The sequence below is a fragment of the Zootoca vivipara genome, chromosome 5 (assembly GCF_963506605.1).
Source record: "Zootoca vivipara chromosome 5, rZooViv1.1, whole genome shotgun sequence".
In the NCBI taxonomy this organism is placed as follows: domain Eukaryota; kingdom Metazoa; phylum Chordata; class Lepidosauria; order Squamata; family Lacertidae; genus Zootoca; species Zootoca vivipara.
In genome coordinates this window covers 63,426,734-63,438,878 of record NC_083280.1, presented here as the reverse complement: position 1 = coordinate 63,438,878, position 12,145 = coordinate 63,426,734, and the positions used below count along the sequence as shown (strand labels likewise).

The following is a 12,145-nucleotide window of genomic DNA, read 5'->3' as shown; positions in this document are numbered from 1 at the left end:
CCACTTGTGATTATCAGAAACTGACAATGTTAAGTCACTTCCTTAACCTATCACAGGTCAGAAGCAAGGGTGGCACAGAGGTGGCACAGAGCCCATTTACAACAAGTCTACAAATATGTCCAACTTACTTCTGTCATTTTTATAATAATGCCATGGAGGAAATCAATTATTGTATTCCACAAAATATTACGACAGTAAATTCTGTGGATTTTCAGTAATGATATTCCCTAATAAAGTGTTTTATGACTAGTATCATAATGAACAGCCCCTATGCAGAGAGACTTTACCAATTAAAGCCGCAATCATACACACCCACACCCACTTGGGAATAAGCTACATTACTAAGACTTTATTCACACCAGACATATACAGGATTACCCTGTAAATACAGAATTCTAACACAGACTTATATGCTATCTAAAGTGTTCTATTAAATAAATTAACAAAGTGCACCATTCAATGTATTTTGGTATTATTCAACTGATTCTAACTTAAGGCCTTCCACAATCACCAGGTATTTAAGGTTACAGAAATTCACATTTGGCTCATTTTGATGACAAGGAATACCTCCAACCATAAGAGGCTATTGGAGAGGGGTGCTACTGCAGAACAGGCTTTCCAGCACTGATGTCGTATGGGAGAGTGCAGGGTGGCACCAAGGTCAGGAAGGTGTTGGTGTATTGGCAGAATCAATCCAGCAGTCCCAGAGGTGAACCTGAGCAACTTCTGCCCCCTCATCCTGGTACACAGCAGCTGAGGGGGTTACCAAGTCCAGGGTGGTGCCCCCCCCCCGCACTGCCTAATCCTGGCACCAACATTATCAAACATTCAACAAAATGCTTACTTTAGCTAAGAGATTATGTAGTTCATGTGGATGAAGTTTCACAACCTCCCCAAGTTGTTGTGCAGCTGCTTTCCTTGTTACTGGTGTTGTGCCAGTGTCCAGTAAGATAAAGAGACGATCAAGCCTAGTATGGATGACAAAATGAAAATAAAATATTTAAAAGATGTATCTGCGAATTTTGAGGCAACCTATGTTCTAAAGATCACACGACTAGATAGCTAATTACAGTGCATTGCATTGACTGTATTAAAAAAGGAGTTTAAATACCATGACTGGGGTAGTCAACCTTTTTATACATACCGCCCACAAATGCATTATTCTTGATAGTAAAATTTCCTTACCGCCCACCAGTGCTGCAGTAACATGTGCCATAGAACCCCCTACCGCCCACCTGGAATCCTGAAACACCCACTAGTGGGTGGTAGGTTGACTACCCCTGGACTAGACTAACAATTTGGACAGTCACATTTCTGTCACAGTGAAATATAACCATATAGCCATCCAGATCTTTAACATCAGATTGACATCAAACAAGGTATGCTGTCTCTGAAAATTTTTGCTCATTATCCTTGACTGTGTGAACTGAAATACTGTACAAAGAACTTCACAATTTGCCTACCCAGTATACTACTTTGTAGAGCACGTTGTCGTTACCAGGTTTGTTGCATCTTCTCTCTGCCTCTATTTGTAAGCTGATTCTCATTTTATTTTTTTACCATGTAGGAAACTTACTTTACAGTCATTTTTAGCATAACACTTATGCTATATGGCTGCTTGAGCAGAGCTTTGCTCAATGATGGACTACTTAACTTAAAATACTTATAACTAAGTACAGCCTGCAACATATGCACATTAAACTTGTGTGTGTTCAGTATTACATGCTAGGCAACTTTTTTAAAGTGTGGGGTAGGAAGTGTCTTTGAAAAAAGACCTTTGCAATCCCTCCCACCATTCTACCAAATGTGTTTTGACTATACACAATTTTGGTTTGAGGCACAATGCCCAGAACGTAAACTCCACATAAACATAAATTGTGGGCTTACTTCAGTACAGAGATAAGGAATCCAAGTAAGTATTTTTGATGACTGTCATTTTCTAGTTTAATTTTCTAGCATGCCTCTTTAAGAAGAGTGCAGTTGTTTGTACAGTACAGTATAGGACTCTCAAAAATGGATAAATCCTATAAGCATGCTGTTAAGCAACTGTACACATATGATCCAACCAGCTTGGGGCTTCTTTCTTTGATGATGATCTTGTAAGACAAACTCTCACCTTTGACTCTTTATAGAATATAATGTTTCAAGTCACCCTGGCCTGCAAGGGTAAAACTAAAAGCATTACAGTATTGCACCATATTTTCTATCCCACCCCACATTATTTCATTTGTTAGATGCCTACTACAAAAAATGTCATAGGACCTTACCATTTAAAAATACAAGGGCTAAAAATAATCGTAGACTTAATTATCAAGCCAACAGAAAGAAACTTTGTATACAATCACAATTACTAAGACTTTAGCTAGCTGAAACGCCAACAGTGACAAAGACATCAACAATCAAATGCCTAAGAGAAAAGGAAAGTCTTTGCCAAAAATATTAACATAAGGCGAGTCTCACTGGGGAAAGCTTTCCACAAAAGGGAGGGAAACCACAGAAAAGCCTCTTCCTTGCTGCTACTCTCCAAGTTTCTGCTGGCGGGGGATACTCAAATGAGGGCCTCCAACAATTATCTCAGGATCCATGTAGGCCCATCTCAGAAGAAACATTCTGCCATGTATAGGATCCTCACTGTGCAACAATTACAGGAATAGATATTGAGAACTCCTATCCATACTGTAGACACAAATCAACCTGTATTTCTGCAACTAGAAAGTGTTGCCACCTTCATGAGAAGATCACACAAGGCCTTTGCTTTATTATGAATTGTTGTCTCCTTCAGGTGCATTATGAACTAGTTTTGAGATACCAGAAACAAGTGCCCTGCATCTGATGTCTTTTTGAGTTGCCCCCTCCCTTGTGGGTGATCTTTTCATCTATTCCTCAAATGCTTGTCACACTGCTACCAAACAGTACAATCCTATGCATGTCTATTGAGAAGTGTCTGGGAATATAATCCCCACTGAATTCAATACTAATTACTTCTGAATAGACATGCACAGGACTGTAATGTAATGTGCTGTAGTTTTGAGGCTGCAATCCTCCTTTTAGTGGAATGAAGTGCTGCTAAACATAGTGGGTATTCTGAGTAAACATGTGTAGGACTAATCTAGCCAACCAGATGCCTATGGGAAGCCCACAAGAGGGACTCTCTTTTACCCCCTTGATAATTTTGTTGCCCTTTTCTGAAACTTTCCCAACTCCACAATATCATTGTTGAGATGAAATGACCAGAACTGTACATAGTATTTCCAAATTGGTTCCACCATACAGTTGTATAACGGCATGATTGTATTTTATTTTCAGTTCCTTTCTTAATAGTCCCCAACATGGAATGTGCCTTTTTCACAGCTGCTACACACTGGGTCAAGGCATTCATCAAGCTATACATTATGATCCCAAGATCTCATTCCTGGTCAGTCACTGCCCGTTCAGACCTTTTGAGTGTATATGTGAAAATAATGTTTTTTCTGCTTCAACATGTAATCCCTTTTTGTTTTAACCACCCTAAACTATTAAGTATCATCAGCCAGCAAACTTTGCTGCCTCACTGCTCACCTCATTTATGAAGAAATCAATAAGCACAGGTCCCAATACCAATCCTTGGAAAACTCCACATACACCCCTCCACTGGAGAAAGACTGTCCCATTTATTGCTACTCGTCTGTTACTTAACCAGTTCTTCCTGATTTTATATTGTTAAAATTATACTGCTTATATTTCAATTTCCCAAAAATTGGTTATCTCAGAGAAAAAACTTGGGAAAATGTTTTTCCGTATGGCTTAAATTATAGAAATTTTTACATCTCTATGTGTGATAAATCAATGAAATTGCAGGATCTTCCCAGAAGACTGAGTAGAGACACATGGGGGAGGGCACTCAGGCTCTTCCATTACTGTAATACCAATTCCATCACACTTGATAACTATCTATCCTACCTCCTGCTCCCATATCCTGCCTTCCACTCCCATCCACTATCACTTCACACACAAGGCAAATGGGCATAGTCAGTTTCAGGGTGTCCTTAAGCAAGAGGAAGCAGGACACAGAATGGGAAGCAAGAACCAAGACAATGCTCTTTGTTCCAGACATGGGAAGAATAGATACAAATCAGTGGATTTGGGCTCCCGCAATACCAAGTCCTACTTGAAGCAGAGTTCAAGAACACATTGCTATTCATAATTAACGTACTTTTGACCCTTGGCCCCCTCAACATGGCTCCTAGTGGCACAGAATGAATATGTCAATAGTGAAACCATTTTAAATACTTTTACCATGAGATCCAGATAATCTATTAATTTGGAAAATTAAACACTGTAATAAAGTTAAGCAAAATTCTAGTGAAATACTGTTACTATGTATAGTATACTATGTATAGGATAGACTAGAACAAAAACCCACCTATACCACAAAAAGTAAAATAAAACTATTTAACACACATATAAGAACTAATATTTCTTGCTGAACATTTTACATTTTAGTTGTCTCTTGCATTTTTGCTCCATTTTAAAGTCTTAGTATTTCCTTTTACAGTAACACTGTGTCCTCCATCTAAAAGCCTAACAAAAGTAAGAGAAGACCTTTAAAAAAAACTCCCAACGAAGTCTCTGAATATTTTCATTAGACCAAGTGACAGTGTGAACCTGTCGTTTTAAGAACCAGGGACCCAGGTGGCGCTGTGGTTAAACCACTGAGCCTAGGGCTTGCTGATCAGAAGGTCGGCGGTTCGAATCCCTGTGACGGGGTGAGCTCCCGTTGCTTGGTCCCAGCTCCTGCCAACCTAGCAGTTCGAAAGCACGTCAAAATGCAAGTAGATAAATAGGAACCGCTACAGCGGGAAGGTAAACGGCGTTTCCATGTGCTGCTCTGGTTTGCCAGAAGCGGCTTTGTCATGCTGGCCACATGACCTGGAAGCTATACGCCGGCTCCCTCAGCCAATAATGCGAGATGAGCGCGCAACCCCAGAGTCGGTCACGACTGGACCTAATGGTCAGGGGTCCCTTTACCTTTAGGTACAAGCCACACAGAGGCTCACCATTTGGAATTTTTTGCCAGGTGTCAGATTGGCTTTAATTGGCCTTACATGGGGATGTAATTACTATAAATAAATCCAATGGTTCAATTTCAAGCTACAATGATAATTGTCGAAGGGGGTCTCATTATACCCAAGAATGCTGCTGTTATTGGGGCACCATGTTTGGCTACTCAGCAACTGCTGTTGGCAGTAGTTTCTGTGCTGGCAAACCTATGTTTCTCTCTGCATAATATGTAAAATGTGTGCTTTGTGCAACACTTGCAGAGATGAGTTTAATAATTTGTATCAAGAAGTGGCTACTTTGTGACTTCATGCTACAACTGCAGCTGTTTAAAAAATAGCATCTTCATGTACTGTACAGTATGAGGTACATATGAGCCATCATTTAGACAGGGGGAAACTCTTTTATGCCTGTAATTACTAACAGAATGAGAGATGGAAAATCCGTCAACAAGGTCCATAGACAACTGCTATATATTTTTGTTTGGCAAAGACATCAATTTTATTCATCAGTTTCTATTTTTGTATCACTTTGACCACAAGGTTCCCTACTTCATGGTTTCCTGCCTTCTTTGGATGTTTAATTGCTCAAACTCCTACACTGCTTTCCCAGACCTATTGTTGTATAAAAAATTGTAGGTGCTTCATAGCTAAGCAAATAGAAATCTTATAGAGCTTCATTTTTTTGTCTCATTCATTATCTAACAGCACAAGATAGTGGTTTATGTCTTATAAACCTTAGGGCAAAAGATGTAGAACAATCAATTCAACCTTTCAATTGAGAAGGGACTATTTTTCTTTAGCTGCTAGTGAGCATTAATGTTTGTATGAAACATGTACAACCATTTCAGGAAATCATGGCTTTAAAACTGGGAATCCATGGACTTCCTAATGTCGTTGGATTACAACTCCCATCAGACCAAGCCAGTATGGCCAATTGTCAGGGACGATGGGAGTTGCAGTTCAGCAATATCTGGAGGCCCAAAGGCTCCCCATGCCTGCTTTAAAATGTTAAGAACAATATCATGATTAACTCAGACCTATCATCTTCTAATTTGCAAATGACCTTTACTGGCTGGTTACAGAAAGTAGGAAAAACAAACAAACTGCCTTGAACTGAAATGACCATTTGGGCCCACTATTTCCTACTTCAATTGTGTCTTGGCCAAGCTATGGCCTTTCTTAAAGGTAAAGGGGCCCCTGACCATCAGGTCCAGTCGTGTCTGACTCTGGGGTTGCGGCACTCGTCTCGCTCTATAGGCCAAGGGAGCCGGCGTTTGTCCGCAGACAGCATCCGGGTCATGTGGCCGGCATGACAAAGCTGCTTCTGGCGAATCAGAGCAGCGCACGGAAACGCCGTTTACCTTCCCGCTGGAGCGGTCCCTATTTATCTACTTGCACTTTGATGTGCTTTCGAACTGCTAGGTGGACAGGAGCTGGGACCGAGCAACGGGAGCTCACCCCGTTGCAGGGATTCGAACTGCCGACCTTCTGATCAGCAAGCCCTAGACTCTGTGGTTTAACCCACAGTGCCACCTGAGTCCCTATGGCCTTTCTTAGAACAATTTAATTAGACCTCAGTGATCCATGTTCCAATAACCTCCCATACAGATTACTGCAATGTGCTCTATGTTGGGCTGCTCTTTAAAACAATCTGGAAGGTGCAGCTGGTGCAGAATGTGGGAGTTCAGCTGCTAAGCTGCTAGAGTATTGCACATCACTCCAATTTTGAAAACACTGTACTGAATGCCAGTGGAAGTACAGTACCAGGCCTAATTCAGGATGCTGGTACTAGTGTACAAAGCCCTTTATGACTTGGGACACAAGTACCTGAAAAAGTACTTTTCTCTATATGCCCCGAGTCACAATGTATATAACCAGGGGGTGAGACCCTTTTCATAGTGAAACCACCATGGATGGCAAGGAGGATGGGAATGCACGAGAGGGCTTTCCCTGTGGTGGCACCCTGCTTCTAGAACTCTTTCCTGGGACACATCTGGTAGACCTTCATTTGCAAATTCCAGGTGGAATTTGAAGAAGTTTATGTTTGTGCAGGCCCTTGGAAGGGAATGTAGATGGCCAGACATTGGAATTTCATGACACAATTACTGCATATTGTTTTGTTTATGCTGATACAGTGGTACCTCGGTTTAAGAACAGCCCTGTTTATGAACTATTCGGTATACAAACTTTACCTCGGTCTACGAACGGAAGCCAAACGGTGGAAGGGCACCGACGGCAGGAGGCCTCATTAGGGAAAATGCGCCTCAGTTTAAGAACGGACTTCCAGAATGGATTAAGTTTGTAAACTGAGGTACCACGGTATTACCCTGGGGACCCTTTGGGGGGGGGAAGGGCAAGATATAAGTTTAACTAATATTTTATTATTTATTAGATTTATATACCGCTCTTCATCACAGTATCTCAGGGTGGTTTACAGGATAAAATCAAATATAAATTAGCAGTAGACATTTGAAATATCCAGTGACTTTTGTCAACTTGCTACTAAAGATGCTTTCAATCATCCCCCCCGCTTATCACTGGCTAAGTTGGCTGGGATGATGAGGACTGTAGTCCAACAGCAGAACTAGAATGCTGGGGAGCTGCTCTGTGATAAAACAATGAGCTCAAGGTGATTGGTGGACATTTGGTGATTTATTTATTTATTTTTGTATTTTTACTGTACCCTTTGGTATTAATATGCTACTCACAGCTTGAGGTGGCCCTTGTGCCAAAAAGTGGTATATAACTAAACCACAACTTAATAACATAGTATCTGGGGACCTAAGGTTGAAATGAAGCTGCTTGTCTGTGCAAAACATACGCTCTACTAGAGAGCTATGTGAAAAGGATCTAGGGGTCTAGCAGAACACAAGCTTAACATGAGTCAACAACAGTGTGATGAAGCAGCAAAAAAAGCTAATGCTATTCTAGGCTGCATCAACAGAAGTAGTGTGTCCAGATCAAGGGAAGGAACAGTACCATTCTATTCTGCTTTGGTCAGACCCTAGAGTGCTATGTCCAGTTCCAGGCACCACAATTTAAGAAGGATATTGACAAGCTGGGATGCTTGCAGAAGAGGGTGACTAATAGGATCAAGGTTCTGCAAGCCAAGCTTTAAGAGGAACAGTTGAGGGAGTTGGGTATGTTGAGCTTGGAGAAAAGACAGAGGAGATACGATAGCCATCTTCAAAGATCTGAACGGCTGCCACATGCAAGATGGAACAAGCTTGTTTTTTGATGCTCCAGAAGCTAGGACTTAAACCAATGATTCAATTTACAAGAATGGAAATTCCACCTAGGAAGAACTTTCTGACTGTACAAGCTGTTCAACAGTGGAATGGACTTCCTCGGACTTCCTTTGAAGTTTTTAAACAGAGGTTGATTAGCCATCTCTTGGCGATTCTTTAGTTGCAATTGCTACATTGCAGGGGATTGGACTAGGTTACTCTTGTGGTCCCTTCCAACTCTCCAGTTATATGATTCTATAAAGCTCAAATTATAACACTGCAGTATCGTCACAAGCTACAGCAAGACAATTATGTAAAGAACTGCTGGCAGAAGCTCACTAGTTACTGCCAAGCCAGTGTAGCACAAGGCAGCTAGGTTTTAATTTACATGATCAGAAAAATGGTGGGGGCTATAACAGAGGCAGAGCACATGGTTTACATGCAGTTCCCAGGTTCAATCCCTAGGATACCCATTTCCAAATAGGGCTGTCTGAAACCCTGGAGGGCTTCTACCGGTCATTAGTCTGCACAGAATTTGTGCCTGCCCCCAGTGTTGGTCATAGTTCATCACCATCATTCCCATACAGCATGGCCAAGAGTCAGGGATAACAGGAACTATATAGTACAGTGACAGCTGAAAGTCCACATATTCTGCAGATCTGGTATAGGCAATACTCAACTAGATGGACATGACAACTTCCTAGAAGTTTTTCAAATCAGGCTTTTTATGAATAAAGGTAACAGCACTGCTGCTTAACAGAAAGAATAACCAGAAGGAAAACGCATGATAAATAAAACACTGACCAAATGAACACAATGAGCCACAAGTTAACAGCTTCAGCCTTCTAGATTCCTAAATTTGTTTTAGGACTGCAGTGAAAGCATCGTTACTATGTGGGGACCTCATGCACCAGGATGCTCAAACACTGGAAAGGGCATGATGCACAGCTTCTCCATATACAGTGGAGGCCTCCGTGCACACACATCATGCATAGACAGGAACACACATTCAGACAGGGAAACCCTAACAGCCTTGATGACTTCTCATTCACTTTCGTGTAGCCAGAAACCATAATTTTGTGTGTGTGTCTCATCAGATTTCTCCACGGCCCTTCTTTATTCAAAATCACTTAAAGTTGTGTTGAAATAAAGTTTGACACCTACCACCCACCGACCCCCTTAAAGCTTGGGAGTCCCTAACTTTAGTGGGGGGGGGCAAGATCCTTTCGCCTGCACTCATCCTTGCTTCTAGACTCCACAAAGCTTCTAGAATCCCGGGTATAGGGCAGCATATAAATTCAATAAATAATAATAGGGGGGGTATGCCTGCCTACCACGACTCCATGAGCAGCCACCTCCCCACGAGGCGTCTCTCCGGAGTAAGAAAGGCAGGCGCATGCCGATATCCCGGGCTACTATACCAAGCCGAGGAAAGAGCAATTGAACGAAGAACGAGCCGAAAACCCTCTTAGGACACCGCCTGCCCCCTCACCCCACGCCTCCCCCACCACCTCACACCGACCTGGAGACGGCCATGGCGAACGAGAGACGGAGCTAAGGCCCGGCTGAGCAGGCAGGGAGCCACCGAGCTGCTGGCAGGAAGGAGCGGGGACAGGGCCCCGGCTTGGGCCTCCGGGAAGCGCGGCGCGGCCCGAGGGCGGGATGGCGACTAGGCGAGGCTTCGGCCCGCGGCGGCTCGAGCCCCCCTCCTCCCTTCGGGCGCCTGTACGAGCAGTAGCGACCAGAAACTCCACCCGCGCGGATTAAAGCCTCTATTCTCCCATCACCAGGGAGAAGCCCGACGCCTGGTTTTATATGAGCAGCCATCTTGTATTTATTCCCTTCCTCCATGGAAGCCGCTTCCTGATTGGCATGGACGCCAGACCGCAGCCAATGGGAAGCGCCCTCTGAAGAGAAGCGCGGGGGAGGGGACAAGCAGGGGCTGGAGAGAAGCCTACCATGGAGTTCGCGGAGCCCGCTGAGGAGGAGGAGGCGGCGGCGGTGGTGGCGGCGGCCATGCTTAAGGGGCAGTACCATTCGGCCACCTGGATGGGGGTGGTAGTGAAAGGAAGAGGCGGTAGTTTTAGCAGTTTCCCCCCCCGCGGAATAAAGGGAAATAATATATCCTCCCCCCCCCACTCTCCCAATTTCTTCGAAAATAAACTTAACTTGGAAAATAAAGCGGTGAATATGTAAGTTCCTGAAGAAATAGGTCTGTTGTCCCCTGTTCTTGCTTGCAGGTTTCCCGCAGGCATTTGGTTGGCCACTGTGAGAACAGGTTGCTGGACTAGATGAGCCATTGGACTGATCCAGCAATCTCTTCTTATGTTACTACTGTATGTTTCCCCCCAGAAAATGCCCATAGGACTGTGGCATTTCTAGCTTACACTTCAGTTACAGAGGGGAACTGAGTAGCCTGTGGTGCTTTTAACCCCACTTTCCTAGGAATGAGCTGCACTAGGGCTTCTGAATAAACATGGTTAGGATTGCACTACTACTATGGCAGTTCTACATTTGCTTGCACTATTTATGGTGAAGGAATTGGCTACTGTGCCCCTTGCTGATAGAATGTAATGCTAATGAGTTCAGTTTTAGGTCAGTTTCAGAAGGAAAAAGTAGACCGTAACGAAACAATTCAGACTTATACACTACACTGTCCATGAAAGTTGAGCACATTTGATGATGATGATGATGATGATGATGATAAAATGGGCAAAAGATATTGGGCATAATATTCAAATTGACTTAATTTCACTGCGTGTACGGTCTTGAAAGAAAATATAATGAAACTGATGTACATATGGTACTTAACTACAGCTAAATTAGCTAAGATGTACAGAATGAAAAATAGGAAATGTTGGAAATGTAATGAGAAAAGGAGATTTTTATCATATGTAGTGGACTTGTGATATGCTAAGGTTAAAACATTTTGGGAGAATATATATAATGAGTTAAAGAAAATGCTAAAATATACTTTCCCTAAGAAACCCGAAGCCTTCCTGTTGTGAATGGTAGGGGCTGAAATATCCAGATCAGATCAGAAATTACTGTATTTATGTACGCAACCACAGTAGCAAGAACTTTACTTGCCCAAAAATGGAAACAACAAGAAATATCGACGATACAGGATTGGCAGACAAAGATGATGGACTATGCGGAAGAATCAGAGTGAGCAAGTGTTCCAGACAGACTGGAGTAAATTTATTCCATATATAGAAAATCAGTGTACACATTTAAAAACACTAGCAGGATTGAGATAAAACTTGCATTGTTTATAAGAAGAAATTTTCTACTTGTATTTTAAAAATCTGAATAATTTAGAAAAATGTAGAATTGTGATGATATAATTGTGTGGAATTAAGATACCGTATGTCTTAGAAAACCAGAAGATGGATGGAGGGAAGCGGAGAGCTTGGCAGAGCTAAAAGTTAAAATGTGTTTTAAGTTGATATATTAATGTTAAAAATTTGGAAATATATATATCCAAATTTTAACATATATATATGGGGGGGAAGTACTATTGAACATATTTTAGATCTAAAAATGCAAGAAATATAGGCTGTCATCACAAGGAGACTCTGCAGTAGGTAACTGCTAACAAAGCTGCACTCTTCCTGCCACTTCAATAACTTGGCGTATGTTCGCAATACCACCTCAAAACACAGTGAATTTTTTTTTTCTGGTGCATTTTACAGCTCCCCCCCCCCAGCTATTCATATCAGCATGGCTTCATTAGTGTCAAATTAATTTCTGTTTGCGTCTGCACCATCTTTACCCTATGCAAAGGTGTTCACACCTTGGCTAGAGATTAATTAGGAAGAGCTTAAGCACTCCAATCAGTGTGAAACTGGTTTGAGAAAGAATGCAACAGATATTTAG

The 12,145-nt window shown here is 42.2% G+C and overlaps 1 protein-coding gene across 1 annotated transcript in view; it reads right to left on the bottom strand.

The window, feature by feature from the left end:
• The window catches only part of BTAF1 (B-TFIID TATA-box binding protein associated factor 1), a 39,634-nt gene extending 29,521 nt beyond the window's left edge, over positions 1-10,113 (bottom strand). Inside the window, exons 1-2 of the mRNA XM_035137440.2 lie at positions 9,789-10,113; positions 845-968 (exon numbers count right to left, since the gene is read on the bottom strand). Of these exons, the coding sequence (XP_034993331.1) occupies positions 845-968; positions 9,789-9,802 (138 nt within the window). The 5' untranslated portion in view covers positions 9,803-10,113. The remainder of the gene's footprint in view (positions 1-844; positions 969-9,788) is intronic.
• Positions 10,114-12,145: the final 2,032 nt, after the last annotated feature.